The following is a 17340-nucleotide window of genomic DNA, read 5'->3' on the forward strand; positions in this document are numbered from 1 at the left end:
CACTGGACACAGGATATATGTCGTCACACTGGACACTGGATATATGTCGTCACACTGGACACTGGATATATGTCGTCACACTGGACACAGGATATATGTCGTCACACTGGACACAGGATATATGTCGTCACACTGGACACAGGATATATGTCGTCACACTGGACACTGGATATATGTCGTCACACTGGACACAGGATATATGTCGTCACACTGGACAATGGATATATGTCACGCTGGACACAGGATATATGTCGTCACACTGGACACAGGATATATGTCGTCACACTGGACACAGGATATATCCAGTGTCCAGTGTGACGACATATATCCTGTGTCCAGTGTGACGACATATATCCTGTGTCCAGTGTGACGACATATATCCTGTGTCCAGTGTGACGACATATATCCTGTGTACAGGATATATGTCGTCACACTGGACAATGGATATATGTCACGCTGGACACAGGATATATGTCGTCACACTGGACACAGGATATATGTCGTCACACTGGACACAGGATATATGTCGTCACACTGGACACAGGATATATTTCGTCACACTGGACACTGGATATATGTCGTCACACTGGACACAGGATATATGTCGTCACACTGGACAATGGATATATGTCACGCTGGACACAGGATATATGTCGTCACACTGGACACAGGATATATGTCGTCACACTGGACACAGGATATATGCCGTCACACTGGACAATGGATATATGTCGTCACAGTGGACACAGAATATATGTCGTCACACTGGACACAGGATATGTCGTCAGTCGTCACACAGGACAGGACACAGGATATATGTCGTGAGTGACTTGTGACACTGGATAAGATATAGGCCGTCACACTGGACACAGCCCCTTGTATTAATGCTGCCCCTGTACACAGTGTACTACTCAGCAGCACTGCAGCCCCTGCGTGTGAGCACTGCAGCACGACACAGGATATATGTCGTCACACTGGACACAGGATATATGTCGTCACACTGGACACTACATATATATCGTCACACTGGACACAGGATATATGTCGTCACACTGGACAATGGATATATGTCACGCTGGACACAGGATATATGTCGTCACACTGGACACAGGATATATGTCGTCACACTGGACACAGGATATATGTCGTCACACTGGACACAGGATATATGTCGTCACACTGGACAATGGATATATGTCACGCTGGACACAGGATATATGTCGTCACACTGGACACAGGATATATGTCGTCACACTGGACACAGGATATATGTCGTCACACTGGACACAGGATATATGTCGTCACACTGGACAATGGATATATGTCACGCTGGACACAGGATATATGTCGTCACACTGGACACAGGATATATGTCGTCACACTGGACACAGGATATATGTCGTCACACTGGACACAGGATATACAGTATGTCGTCACACTGGACACAGGATATATGTCGTCACACTGGACACTGGATATATGTCGTCACACTCGACACAGGATATATGTCGTCACACTGGACAATGGATATATGTCACGCTGGACACAGGATATATGTCGTCACACTGGACACAGGATATATGTCGTCACACTGGACACAGGATATATGTCGTCACACTGGACACAGGATATATGTCGTCACACTGGACACTGGATATATGTCGTCACACTGGACACAGGATATATGTCGTCACACTGGACACAGGATATATGTCGTCACACTGGACACTGGATATATGTCGTCACACTGGACACTGGATATATGTCGTCACACTGGACAATGGATATATGTCACGCTGGACACAGGATATATGTCGTCACACTGGACACAGGATATATGTCGTCACACTGGACACAGGATATATGTCGTCACACTGGACAATGGATATATGTCGTCACAGTGGACACAGGATATATGTCGTCACACTGGACACAGGATATGTCGTCAGTCGTCACACAGGACAGGACACAGGATATATGTCGTGAGTGACTTGTGACACTGGACAATGGATAAGATATAGGCCGTCACACTGGACACAGCACCTTGTATTAATGCTGCCCCTGTACACAGTGTACTACTCAGCAGCACTGCAGCCCCTGTGTGTGAGCACTGCAGCACTGAGTTAGTTAGTTAAATCACAAAAAAAACAAAGGGTTCAGGGCTAAACACAGGGCTTAGGGCTAAATAAATCACATCAGGGCATGGGCCACAGGACAGCCCCTGGACAGTGGACACTGCAGCCCCTGCGTGTGAGCACTGCAGCACGACACAGGATATATGTCTTCACACTGGACACAGGATATATGTTGTCACACTGGACACAGGATATGTCGTCAGTCGTCACACAGGACAGGACACAGGATATATGTCGTGAGTGACTTGTGACACTGGATAAGATATAGGCCGTCACACTGGACACAGCCCCTTGTATTAATGCTGCCCCTGTACACAGTGTACTACTCAGCAGCACTGCAGCCCCTGCGTGTGAGCACTGCAGCACGACACAGGATATATGTCGTCACACTGGACACAGGATATGTCGTCAGTCGTCACACAGGACAGGACACAGGATATATGTCGTGAGTGACTTGTGACACTGGACAATGGATAAGATATAGGCCGTCACACTGGACACAGCCCCTTGTATTAATGCTGCCCCTGTACACAGTGTACTACTCAGCAGCACTGCAGCCCCTGTGTGTGAGCACTGCAGCACTGAGTTAGTTAAATCACAAAAAAAACCACAGGGTTCAGGGCTAAATAAAATAAATCACAACACAGGGCTTAGGGCTAAATAAATCACATCAGGGCACGGGCCACAGGACAGCCCCTGGACAGTGGACACTGCAGCCCCTGCGTGTGAGCACTGCAGCACCTAGTTAGTTAAATCACACTACAGGGCTCAGGCCACAAGTCTACAACACAGGGCAGTGAGGGCAGGTCACGGAGCACAGCACAGCACGGAGCACATGGCACGGAGCACAGCACAGGGCAGTGAGGGCAGGTCACGGAGCACAGCACGGAGCACATGGCACGGAGCACAGCACAGGGCAGTGAGGGCACAGGTCAGGTCACGGAGCACATGGCACAGAGCACAGCACGGAGCACACGGAGCTTCCCAACCACCCTCTTCCCTCTCCAAGATTGGAGTGAAGATGGCGGGCGCGCGTGCGTCTTTTATAAGATCCCGCTCCCGCGAGAATCCGACAGCGCGATGATGACGTTCGGCCTCGTTATTGGTCCGGAATTAAGGCGGGAACACCCGAGCCGGCTCGGATCTGGCCCGGATCCCCGATATTCGGATCTGTCGGATCTCGGGGATCCGGACCCGCTCATCTCTAATATATATATATATATATATATATATATATATATATATATATATATATATATATATGTAAAAAATGGGGGGGAGTGTGGTCCTTTTTCTGCGCTGATTAGTGAGCAGCACTTCTACCGTACCTAGCTGTTAAATATAGGTACCAGGTGGGATAGATAGAAGAAGAAGAGATAAATGTGCGCTCTGTATGTTTCACCACTAGTGCATTAACAATCATGCATTGGTACATAAAAGATGTTTTTTATTAAAAATTTCATCACAGTATCAGTAAAACGGTTTATACAAAGTTTAGTTCACTTTTCAATACAGATCACAGTATTGTTCACATAAGTAATGTCAGATCCAACTTCATGACGTGTGTCACTTCTTAGGATGCGAAACCCATATATACATATATATATATATATATATATATATATATATATATATATGTGTGTGTGTGTGTGTATATTTTTTTATTATTATTATTATTATTATTATTAATATACATTTGGTCTATCTATAATACTTTAACTGACCCGGCGTATACTGGGTCACCTAAGTATCCATCTCCGTGCTTTGCTCAGCCCCTCTGGAAACCCCCTTCTGAAAATCCTGCATTTGCCACTGCCCATACTTGCCTACCCTCCCGCATTTAGCGGGAGTCTCCCGTTTTTCCAATCATTCTCCCGCCCCCCGCAAATCCCTGGGGTTCTCCCGGTTTTTTGTCCCCTTTCCAATGAAAACGGAATGCGCATGCGCGAACGCGTCATTGCGGGGGCGGGGCCTAAATGCGCAACGCTGTGACGTAATTAGGATGGCCACCGCGGGGCTGTGTGGGTAGCGCTGGCCTGAGCGTGCAGGAGCGGCAGTGGCAGACAGTGAGTCGGGCAGCGGGAGCCGGGAGCACACAAGTGTCAGTCAGACTCGTCTCAGCGGTGTAAGGAGCAGCAGCTGCAGCCAGTAAGTAAAAGCTTAAAGTTAACTGAGTGTTTCTGACTGTAAGCTGCATTCCTCTCTCCCCCACTCACTAAGCCTGCTTCTTATCGATCACCTCTACCCTCACCACTGGTCCCCGACTGGCTCCCGTCCCAAGACATGCTCCGACTCCTCCTGTCGTCATGCCCCATTAATTTTCTAGCTGCCTGCCTGCCTTCCTACAAGGGGCACTTAAAAGAGATAGAGAGAGTGTATAAGTGTATATATGTATATATAAGTGTGTATATATGTATATATAAGTGTGTATATATATATATATGTATATATATATATATAAATGTATATATATATATATGTATGTATATGTGTATATATATATGTATACGTGTGTGTATGTATGTATATATATATATATATATATATATATATATATATATATATGCGGTGTAAGTGTATGTAGGTTGCAGTGTGTGCCACTGACATGCTTTCATACAGCTGGAAATGTCACCTGTTTGTCATGTTCCCATGACTACTGTTATGTGAAATAATAATGAACATGGGATAGCTTACTATAGTCATTCTGTCATTTCTGCTTTTTGGGCGGGCACGGTCTAAGCCACTATATTGCTAAACTTCTCAAATCAGTAGGGCAGCTGTTGGCAAGAACACGTGGTTGACTACCGGAGCCATCTATTTTGGTATGTTTAATAAGCATCACGGTCTGTGGCATATGTATAATGGGCATCACGGTGTGTGTCATATATATCTATAATGGGTATCACGGTGTGTGTCATATATATCTATAATGGGCATCACGGTGTTCTGCATATGTATAATGGGCATCACGGTGTGTGGCATATGTATAATGGAGCATCACAGTCTGTGGCATATGTATAATGGGCATCACGGTGTGTGGCATATATATATAATGGGCATCACGGTATTCTGCATATGTATAATGGGCATCACGATGTGTGGCATATGTATAATGGGCATCTCGGTGTGTGGCATATGTATAATGAGCATCACGGTGTGTGGCATATGTATAATGGGCATCACGGTGTGCGGCATATGTAAAATGGGCATCAGGGTGTGTGACATATGTATAATGGGCATCAGGGTGTGTGGCATATGTATAATGGGCATCACGGTGTGTGGCATATGTATAATGGGCATCACGGTCTGTGGCATATGTATAATGGCCATCACAGTGTGTGACATATGTATAATGGGCATCAGGGTGTGTGACATATGTATAATGGGCATCAGGGTGTGTGGCATATGTATAATAGGCATCACGGTCTGTGACATATATATATATAATGGGCATCACGGTGTTCTGCATGTGTATAATGGGCATCACGGTGTGCGGCATACATGTAATGGAGCATCACGGTGTTTGGCATATGTATAATGGCCATCACAGTGTGTGACATATGTATAATGGGCATCAGGGTGTGTAACATATGTATAATGGGCTTCACGGTGTGTGGCATATGTATAATGAGCATCACGGTGTGTGGCATATTTATAATGGGCATCACGGTGTGCGGCATATTTATAATGGGCATCACAGTGTGTGGCATATGTATAATGGGCATCACGGTGTGTGGTATCTGTAAAATGGAGCATCACGGTGTGTGGCATATGTATAATGGAGCATCACGGTGTGTGGCATATGTATAATGGAGCATCACGGTGTGTGACATATGTATAATGGAGCATCACGGTGTGTGACATATGTATAATGGAGCATCACGGTGTGTGACATATGTAAAATAGAGCATCACGGTGTGTGGCATATGTATAATGGAGCATCACGGTGTGTGACATATGTATAATGGAGCATCACGGTGTGTGACATATGTATAATGGAGCATCACGGTGTGTGACATATGTATAATGGAGCATCACGGTGTGTGACATATGTATAATGGAGCATCACGGTGTGTGACATATGTATAATGGAGCATCACGGTGTGTGACATATGTATAATGGAGCATCACGGTGTGTGACATATGTATAATGGAGCATCACGGTGTGTGACATATGTATAATGGAGCATCACGGTGTGTGACATATGTATAATGGAGCATCACGGTGTGTGACATATGTATAATGGAGCATCACGGTGTGTGACATATGTATAATGGAGCATCACGGTGTGTGACATATGTATAATGGAGCATCACGGTGTGTGACATATGTATAATGGAGCATCACGGTGTGTGACATATGTATAATGGAGCATCACGGTGTGTGACATATGTAAAATAGAGCATCACGGTGTGTGGCATATGTATAATGGAGCATCACGGTGTGTGACATATGTATAATGGAGCATCACGGTGTGCGGTATATGTAAAATAGAGCATCACGGTGTGTGGCATATGTATAATGGGCATCACGGTGTGCGGTATATGTATAATGAGCATATGCCACATACCATGATGCCCAATATACAGTACATATGTGGCTGTCTCTGTGTCCCTGCTGTCACTCTCTCTGTGTTCCCACTGTCTCTTTGATGTCACCCTCCCTGTCCCTTTGTCCTTGAATTTTGTCTCATACTGGGCCTTATTTTAGTTCACTCTTTCTGACAAAATCCTTCTTAGATAGGCAAAACCATGTGCACTGCAGGTGGGGCAGATGTAACTTGTGCAGATATAATTAGATTTGGGTGGGGTTTTACTTCAAAGTGAGATCTATATTGCAGTGTAAAAATAAATCAGCCAGTATTTTCCCTTCACAGAAACAAAATAACTCACCCAAATCTAATTGTCTCTGCACATTTTACATCTGCCCCCCTGCAGTGCACATGGTTTTGTCCATCTAAGAAGGATTTTGTCAGAAAGTGTGAACCAAAATAAGGCCCATTGTGTGGCACATTGTGTAAGGGCACTAGTACTAGATAGTATAAGGAGTCCTACTAGTGTGGTGTATGAGTGGTATGTGGTGTGGCACACTTCACTTAAAGACACGCCCCTTTTCCTGTGGCCACACCCCCTTTTGCAGAGCGCGCGCGCCTTCGGCGCGCGCAGAACTAAATCCTCTGGTTTGTTCCATACCCTGACTTTTAAATTTCCACTCTCTCTCTCTATATATATATATATATATATATACTGTATGTATGTATGTATGTATATATATATATATATATATGTAGATTGCTGTAGAAAGCGTCACTCCAGAGCTTGTGATCAAGTGAAAATTTATTGTGTCAATGCAGTTTCGGGCCTCAGCCCGTCATCAGGAGGCCCGAAACGGCGTTGACCCAATGACCCAATAAATGTTAACTTGATCACAAGCCCTGGAGTGACGCTTTCTACAGCAATCTACATTGGCGCACCTGAACACATGTACACTGAAGCAGGCACCCAGGCAAGCATATTGACCCCGACAGCAGAAACAGAGAGTGCCGGTCCACTGATCTCTATATATGTATGTATGTATATAATGATGCGCGACGCTGCTCTCGGTGCATTTTGCTATCATCTAAAATCTCCCTCATTTTGCTTTTCAAAAGTAGGCAAGTATGCCACTGCCCCCTCCTCATTTCATAGCCACATTGCTGCTTTCATGCCATGCTTACAGCATAGCTCTGGAAAAGTGCCAATTGCTGCATTGATAGTTCTGCAATAGAGGCAAAAGCAGGATATAGAAGTGAAACAAAAAAAATGCCCTGGTCTGGTATTTGAGAAAGTCACTGTGCAGCTGAGTTGATAAAGCTCTCTGTCATGTTATGCATCCCAGCTGCCTGCTCAGCTGACAATTGGCTGGTGTTCAAAAGTCAAGATAGGAAAAAATGTTTCACACTTTGGCTGGCAAAATCATCTGTTGGAACTGTGAAATATTGAAGCAGTTTGCCGCGAGAGATAATAAATTATATTAACCCGCAAAGTCACATACTTAGAGCAATGAATCTGATTATGAAAAGCCCTCTCGTCAAATATCCCTAACAAGCCATTTGCGTAGTTTGGATAAAAAAATAATTCAATTACACTGTTCAGACATTTTTTATGTGTGAAATATTTAAAAAGTTTCCTACAGTTTGTAAAAGATATTCAGTTATATAGTTAGGTGACAATATAGCCAATCATCATACCTCTTATGTCCTGTCTCTCTGAGTACAGTGTGGCCTGGCCCAGTGTCCAGGAAACCAGCTTACAGATGACTACATACAGTACAGTAAATAACAAGACACCTGGAGGCTGCATGTCAAATATCTATGTAGACTAATTCCCAAGCAGGCACAGTTTATAGTTGGTGCTGATTGGACACAAACAATTTGCACATAAGAATTTTACAAATTTTTAAAAACATTTTTTAAAACAATTTCTTTACATTAATATTATTTAATATTTATTCCATATATATATACTGTGTGTGTGTGTATATATATATATATATATATATATATATATATATATATACATATATATATGTATATATATATATATATATATACATACATATATATATATACATATATATATATATATATATATAATCCAGGGGTCCAGGGCACTCACCAAACTCATAGTCTGCAACAAAGTCCTTTATTATCTCATTGCTGAGAATAAGCCGACGTTTCGGACCATACAAGGTCCTTAATCATGGCAGTAATCCAACACAAAAGTACAACTGTACTTTTGTGTTGGATTACTGCCATGATTAAGGACCTTGTATGGTCCGAAACGTCGGCTTATTCTCAGCAATGAGATAATAAAGGACTTTGTTGCAGACTATGAGTTTGGTGAGTGCCCTGGACCCCTGGATTATGTAATTTAGGACTTGGCGATTGCTGGGTGCCTGATGGGAGCACCGCCCTTGGAAATTACAAAAAACTGTGAGTGCATTGGATTTACAAAGGATATATATATATATATATATATATATTAGTCCCCACATTACAAGTATTGTTGAATTAGGCCCAAAGTTTCATACCTTGTATCTGTTTTGGAGATAATAAACAGTTTTGAAGGATAATGGAGTGTGTCAGTTTTTGAAGGATAATGGATTGTGTCAGTTAATCAGATAGATTTTTTCCAAACAGGGATTTCATTGGGTCCCCGCCCCTAGTCCTATCTGCAGGTGGCTATGTTGCAGAGGTTTTGCGCATGTGCAAACTGTTCTTTTGCACAGATCGCAAGCACTTGGTACAAATACAGTACTGTGCTAACTACTGATTCAAGGCAATTGAGTATTACAGCTACAGAACTGTTAAATGGCTGAGTGCAGCTGATATGTTACTTAAGTAGACAAACAGTAACAACCCCATTAATCATTGCTTGGGGAATAGTCACTGGGAACCATCAGCTCCCATAAGGTTTAAGTTATTAATAGTGTCCAGATACAGAACTTCCCAGTTTCCTGTCTGACATCATTAACAGATTGGAACATTGGTTGCTGTCTGCTGAATGTAACTAGATACGTATACACTGGAGGTCTGATTGTTATACTACGTAGTCACCATATTGGTGGTATGCTTGTTATACATACGTTGGCTCTCAGCTTGGTACTCTACAACTGAGGAAGGAAGGGTGCTTGGCCAATTAAAATACCCTTTGCAGAATAATGAATGTTATCTATGTGTGCAGCTACAGTATTTTAACTTTTTCTATTGCTCCTTTGTAAACTAACCCTTAGAATTCCACACTATGGAACCGATTAAGACATGTTCGCTAGGATGCATATATTTCTGCCTAGCAAGCAGGTTAACACCGACCTCATCGAATGCATGACCGCTCGGCGGCCGGATCCCTTCCGCTTATACATCTGCTCGGATGCACCCGTTACTCACCATCAAATAATTTTTCCTCTCTTCGCAGATAAAAGTAAGCCTGGACTTCATTTTATGCTGACCATTCTTCTGCGAATTGGTGGCGGGCGCTGACGTCATGTGCCAAGAGCACCTCCCTCCTGAGCCGAAACGGTACCGTAGATTATGACGAATATTATCCGGCCAAACATATGGAAGGGTGACTATACAAAATGCCCAATTAATGAGAGTAATGTTAAGGTGCCCATACACTGAGCCAGATTTATCTGACCACAAAAATGACTAGTTTTCCCTTGAAATTCTGCTGCCTCTCCCCTGGGAGGCTTTATCTGATTTTGCTCTTGATGTACCTTTTTTCACATGCGATCTGCATGCGATTTGATCGCATGTAAATAGCATGTACCTGATTTGGATGGGCGCCCGGCAAAATGCAGCTATGTAGACAAGTTGGACCCAATTCTCCTCCAAGCCACCCGGCAGCTCCCCGGGGGGCTCACATACGATTTAGGACTTGATGTGCCATTTTTAACATGTGATAAATTGCCTGCGACTTATAACATGTAAAAAGCTGAAGGGTGGTGAGGAGCAGTGGGGGGGCTGGCAGGGGGTGCCGGGGAGGAAGCAATGCAACCGCAGGGGGTAATCAGAACAGTGGAGCGGGCATCGGTGATCATCAGTGTCCAGCGCCGCAGCGGGCGGGCAGCGGCGGCAATTACAACTTTAAAATAATGTGTCAAATGACTCTCCGGCTTTTGATTGGCTGAGATAGAGCACTCTCAGCCAATCAACGGCTGCGGAGGGAGGCCGCTGGTTGGCTGAGAGTTCTCTATCTCAGCCAATCACAAGCCTGACAGTCATTTGACACGTTATTTTAAAGTTGTATTTGCCGCTGCTGCCCACCTGCTGCACACAGCACACTGATGATCACCGCCACCTGCCCCATTGTTCTGATCACCGTCGCGGCCGCACTGCTTCCTCACAGGCACCCTCCTCTGCACCCACCAGCCACTCATTTGAGCCGCTGCTGCCCACCCGCTGCAGGAGTTCGGACCTGATCGTACATGCTGCATGTCCAACCTCCTGATCCGGTAAGATGCGCACGGGACTGCACATCGGATCAGATCAAATGTCAAACACATGCGATTTTGGGCCGATTTCACGCAATTTATTAGCCCAAGTGCTGAAATCGTGTGGAATTGGTCAAAAATCGAATAGTGTATGGGGGCCTTTAGTCATTTGCTGACTGATGTCAAATTTTTTATGTTTATTTGGGGGGATTATTAAAAATTTTGGATTTAATAATTTTATTTTATTTTTTATTTTATTTTAATTTTATTTTATCTACTGATGAATTGGTGCTTCTACTTCACTATTTAGTGAAATTATTGCTGCTCATTATCTAACCCCTTGGACTGGCACCCTACAAGTTAATTGAAAGACTTGTGTGAAAATGTTTCTCTCTCTCTCTCTCTCTCTATTTCAGCCAGGCACATCCCAGCAATGCAATTGCACTGTTGTGCAATTGAATCTCTGTCCTGTGAACACTTCGCTATACTGTCTTAGCTTAAAGACAATTGTCAAAGACATCCAAGCAGCGTGTTACTGTATCACCACTTTATCACATAACTAGGCTTAAAACATCTGCCCCATTTTTTGTTACCTTAGTGGAGAACCACCTCGATGACCTAAGATATACAAGATCTATTTCACATGAAAATCTGTAGTTGAAGGCTGAAGGCGAAGATTTCAAGACCAGCTGCTTCTCCCATGGGCAGCTTTACATGGTTATTAGCCCCAAGCATCTTTTTGTGTTAGACCCTGAAATAAATACTGCCAAAGAAATGTTGTGATCAATGCATCCTATATATAATATGCATTCCAGTATTAGATACTGCTGCAGTCTTTGTATAATTAGTTAATTAGTTACAACAACCCTGAGGAGTAGAAATGTCGACAATACTGAATTATACTGGTGATGTGTTATAAAAATTTTCCCTTTACTGAACTCAGACTGAGTGCCCTCCATTGGTCTGGAATGACCTTATAACAGATATGATTAGTGGAGAACACATTGTGGTTGAGAGCACAGATTATTAATACTTCTGTGTAAAATAAATATATATATATACACAATATATGTGTACACAATATATATATATATATATATATATTTGGTACTTGACGTGCGATATCGCAGGCGATTTACTATCCATTTCATTACCCCACTTTCCACTAGGGCGTGGAGTTGATTTTATACAGTGTGGCGAGCGCAGCGAGTCACCGAGCCCGAAGCGTGACGAGCGCAGTGAGCCCTGCGAAGGGACACGGATGTTGTTTCAGAGCGACTATCGCATGGCATTTGCATGCAATTCCGTTGATTACATTGCGTGGCCCCTCGCCACGCTTCCGGCTCCATGGCTTGCCACACTATATAAAATCAACTCCACGCCCTAGTGGATAGTGGGGTAATGAAATGGCATGAACGTGCAGTGAGGTAAATGGCTCAAGAGTCCCTGGCAAGTACCAGAGCCAGATATGCACACAATATATGAGCCCTGGGGTACATACCAGCATTATAAACATGTGCAGCAGTGTGTACTGCTGGAGATTCACTGAGTTTTAAGAAGAGATGTGCAAAAAAGGTAGCCAGGTGAGTCACTGCCTCACCTGCCATAGACTTTTTACTCCAGCGTTTTGACTATAAAAATGATTAGAATAACAAAAATAAGAATTTTTTTATAAATTATTTGTATGTTTGACATACTTTATCAATTCAAAACGCCGGCATATGCGCTAGTATGACAAGAAAGGCTGTGCCTCACCCCACCGCACGCCACTGTGAAATGGATAGTAAATCGCACGTCAAATTGCATGCAATATCGCATGCGATCCAGTAGCGCTGTGAAACTACACAAGTACTGTACCATATATTTATATATGATCTCTCACTCTGTATCTCTCTCTATACATGTATTACGCTCACAGGTCGAAACAATATCACTTCTCCACATAATTTGTATTTAATTATAGATTATACAAATATAGGTTATTCCTCCAAACGTGGTAGCTTAGCATTCAACCCTCCCTTGCCCAGAAGTATACAGGCATCTATACAGCAGCCCTTGCTTCAGACTGTGTGGTTGCTGCAGCAACCAGAGCAGCGCTGGTTTGATGATGGCTGCTACTCCCCCCTGCAAAGATCACATTGTCAAAGCAGCTGTATCGTCTGCTTATTACGGAGTCCCCACCACTATGTGAGCGCCCATTGGCTCTTGGCAGCTGTCTGTCAGACAGAGGCGGATCCCTGTGCCCGATTTTCCCTTGCTGCTGCTGCTGGTGTCTGAGCCTCCCATCATTACACAAATACCGTATTGCTGCTGCTGCTGCTGCCTGTGTAGAGGCTGTCACTGGCTTACTCTCTAAATAACATTTTCTGTGTTGGAAAGTGCACAGGGGGAGATCACTGACACAATGGTAAGTGCTTTAATTAGTGTAATAAGACAAGATGGCAGTGTACAATCTGCATGTACAGTATGTTATAGGAATCATGCTAGCACCTTTTCTATTGTCATATGTAGCCCTGTAGTGTTCTGTTATATGCAATGCCTGTGATTTCTGCTGAGCTGATAAAGAATCAGTGCATCATAGAAGACATAATAATATATGTGGGTGGATGTGTTATCATTTAAAGGCATCCTGTTTCCCTCTGCAATCCTACATACACTGCATGCTGGTACAAATAATTAATACTATTATCACGTTTTTCCCATGGCTGTAGCGTAGCTTTCCATCGTCTTATCGAATGGATGCTCTGCTAGAAAGGCAGATTGCTGCAGGCAATGCCACAAGTGTCATAATACTATTGCTTTAAATAGATTTTTGCTGCCAAATTATCGGGAAATAAATACCTTGTATCTGCTGTTGTCAGTAATGCATGGAACTATGTCGATAGCTGTGTTGCCTAGTTAGCATGAACAGTTGGGGACAATGTAATGACAATTTCCATCAGGGTGCTGCGAGCTGAGGTTATCATTCTGGAAAAGGCCCTGACTGAGTTCTAATGCGTCACATTCTTCTTCCGCATGCAGTGACAAACACTCGTACATGTGTATAACATGCTGCTAATATACATCTGCTTTATCAATTGCAGCTGTATTTCCTGACTCTGCCGGTCAGCTGTCAGTCAGGTGCATTCAGTGATTATTGTCATGGTGACATTGCAGGAGGAAACATATACAACAATCAATGTTTTTGGAAAGGTTTCCAAATGAATTACACTATTGTGTGTTTAATACATCCCAGCACAAATCGCAGCACAAACACATTATGGTCAATAACATATTGAGGGTAAATCAATTGTTTTTTGGATGCCCTGCACCCAACGGAGCAATTAAATTGTTGCCCTGTTCGGGTGCAGGTGCCCATTATTTATGCCAACAAGGGCCGAGCAGAAATGTGCGAAAAATCTGGCTTTTCACACATATTTCTAGTCGTACCCAATAGTTTAGAGAAGTTATTTTTAAAATGGTAAAAAGGCAGGCCCACAGTACTCTTTAGCATGTTGTGCTCTTAGGGGGCCTGATTGAGACCTCATTGCACAGACAGTAATTTGCACAGTGGCCCATTATCGATACACTGCATACAGCCTGTAGTAGACATGTGCGAGGTTATCCTGCAACTATTTCTATATGCACAGCGTTTGCAAGGTGTTTGACAGGAGGTAGGCATCTGGGGGTGAAAACTGTCCATTTAGTGGAGTATTAAGAAAAATGCCTGTGCGTTTTAGGGGAGGGTTTGTGACCTCAGCTCTAGCCCGGATACGCCTTTATCCATCACACTGCTGAGTAATTAGTCCAGGGCTACACGGTGACTGCGATGACTTGTGCCCAGTGTAAAAATCACTCAATGGTGAGCCTCAGGGGCGTAACTAACTATTTAGCGCCCCCTCCCCCCCCCCCCCGCCACCGCGGGGGCTGCGGAGCTATAGTTACGCCACTGGTGAGCCTGTTACGATGGGTTTTGGACAAATCCATACACATCCATTCTCAGCGAGCACAATAATTCGCAAGGTGGGCCCATAGACCTATTTTTTGTATGATTGCGCATATTTTTCTAGGAGAGCACATGGATTGGCATAATGAGGGCATGGAAGGAGTTGAGAGCATTTGGCATTCCTTATTTAGTGTTCACTCTAGGATTTATTTAGAGCAGGGTGCTGACCACTGGACAGGCCACTTTTTGCAATTGGGAGGGCACATTTTATATTAATAAAAAAATAAAAAAACATGTATAAAAAAATTGCACACTGCACTAGGATTAAGCCCATTAAACATTGTCATACTCTGCTATGCCCATTACATATTCTGTCGTAATGACAATTACACATTATACCACACACCATAATGCCCATTACAGATGATGGTATACACTGAAAGTCCTCAGCGCGGTGGGGGCAGCGTAAGGGCACACAGTGCCACACAAAAAAAAGGCAGGGTGCCTGCAAAAGAAGCTTAGAGGGAACACTAATTTAATGAGGGCGATGATACAGGAAGGACGTCAGATATTGCAGTCTGATGCAGGGGTGTAACTAGTTGTCTGTAGGCCCCATAGAAAAAGTTTGTAAGGGCCCCTATTTACCAGCCAATACTGATAATTTCGGTACTTGTTTCCTAGCACGGCCACAATCGTATGGATCGTGTACCTTTAAGTTAAGGTACACGATCCATACGATGGACCCGATTTCCTTTGAAATCAGGTCCATTTGGCCGGCTAGGACAAAATATCGGGGGCATCGCGTCGGTCGGGACCATTAACAATGGTCCCGACGCGACCGACGCGATGCCCACGATTTCCCCATAGGCTTCAATGTTAAAAAATATTTTAACATTGAAATCGTGTCGGGAAAGGTAAAATATCGGGGGCATCGCGTCGGTCGGGACCATTAACAATGGTCCCGACGCGATGCCCCCGATTTTTCCATAGGCTTCAATGTTAAAATATTTTTTAACATTGAAATAGTGAAAAAATGTGAAAAATGTGAAATGGGCCAATATGACCCATTTCACATTATAGATGTCCCCGTCGTCACCCCACGATAGACGCCAACCCGAAGCGTGGCGAGCGCAGCGAGCCCGCGAGGGGCGGCTGTGCGCGTCCTCCGACCTTTTCATTCCCCTACTATCCACGTCGGCGTGGAGTTGAGAATAGAATAGTGTGGCGAGCGCAGCGAGCCACCGAGCCCGAAGCGTGGCGAGCGCAGTGAGCCCCGCGAGGGGACGCGTATAACTTCACAGGTATACGCGTCCCCTCGCCACGCTTCGGGCTCGGTGGCTCGCTGCGCTCGCCACACTATTCTATTCTCAACTCCACGCCGACGTGGATAGTAGGGGAATGAAAAGGTCGGAGGACGCGCACCGCCGCCCCTCGCGGGCTCGCTGCGCTCGCCACGCTTCGGGTTGGCGTCTATCGTGGGGTGCGGTGTACGCCGTTAAATTTGGGGGGGGGGGGGTTGGGAATATTTTACATTGAATCCAATGTAAAATCGGGTCCCAGGGACCCGATTTACATTTCATTAAAAAAAAAAATCGGGTCGAAAATCGGTCGGTCGCGTCGATCGCATCGCATGCGACCAAATCGCATGCGATGCGATCGACCCGATTTTTCCGACACGACCACCCCGATGTAAATCGGGGTGGCCGTGCTAGGAAACAAGTACCATAATTTCATATAGCACATCTAACTTACAGAAGGAAGATGCCCCCCCCCAAGTGCCCCATAGCAGCTGCACCCCCTGCACCCATGGTAGTTACGCCCTTGGTCTGATGCAAACGCAAGCAAGATATTCAAATGATGTTCTAGAGGTGAAGATTGTGTATTGTTGTCTGTGTGTGTTTTGTAAAATGTTTACATGACTTCTTAAAAAAAAAAAAAAATAGACTGTCACAAGAATTATTAATGCAAGAAAGTAAACGTTAAAAATACTTAAAAGCAAAGTCAAATAGCAATAGTATTCAGGGCCTTATTCAGAGCACCAGCAGCATGTCAATTATACTGCTGTGTTTGGGTGCTGTCAGCAATATGGAAGCCCCAGGTCTGCACATGTGCAGTAATGTACCTGAATAATGCACCGTATATATCTTCTTATTTGTAGAATTTGTGCTGTGCAAACTCATCATGTATAAACAGACTGCTCACATCGGAGGAAGATATTGGGGACCAATGCTGATCACAAATATACAGTACATCTGATTTTGTGCTGTTCTTCCTGCTTTTGCATGTGGTGAAGTCTAAAGGCCCCA

General features: G+C 44.1%; 1 protein-coding gene across 1 annotated transcript in view; it reads left to right on the top strand.

Moving 5' to 3' along the window:
* Positions 1-13346: 13346 nt before the first annotated feature.
* Positions 13347-17340, top strand: part of GUCY1B1 (guanylate cyclase 1 soluble subunit beta 1) — an 81227-nt gene continuing 77233 nt past the window's right edge. The window contains exon 1 of the mRNA XM_083172233.1: positions 13347-13516. Coding sequence (XP_083028359.1) covers positions 13514-13516 — 3 coding nt within the window. The 5' untranslated portion in view covers positions 13347-13513. The remainder of the gene's footprint in view (positions 13517-17340) is intronic.

The sequence above is a fragment of the Crinia signifera genome, chromosome 1 (assembly GCF_055691185.1).
Source record: "Crinia signifera chromosome 1, ASM5569118v1, whole genome shotgun sequence".
Classification (NCBI taxonomy): Eukaryota; Metazoa; Chordata; class Amphibia; order Anura; family Myobatrachidae; genus Crinia; species Crinia signifera.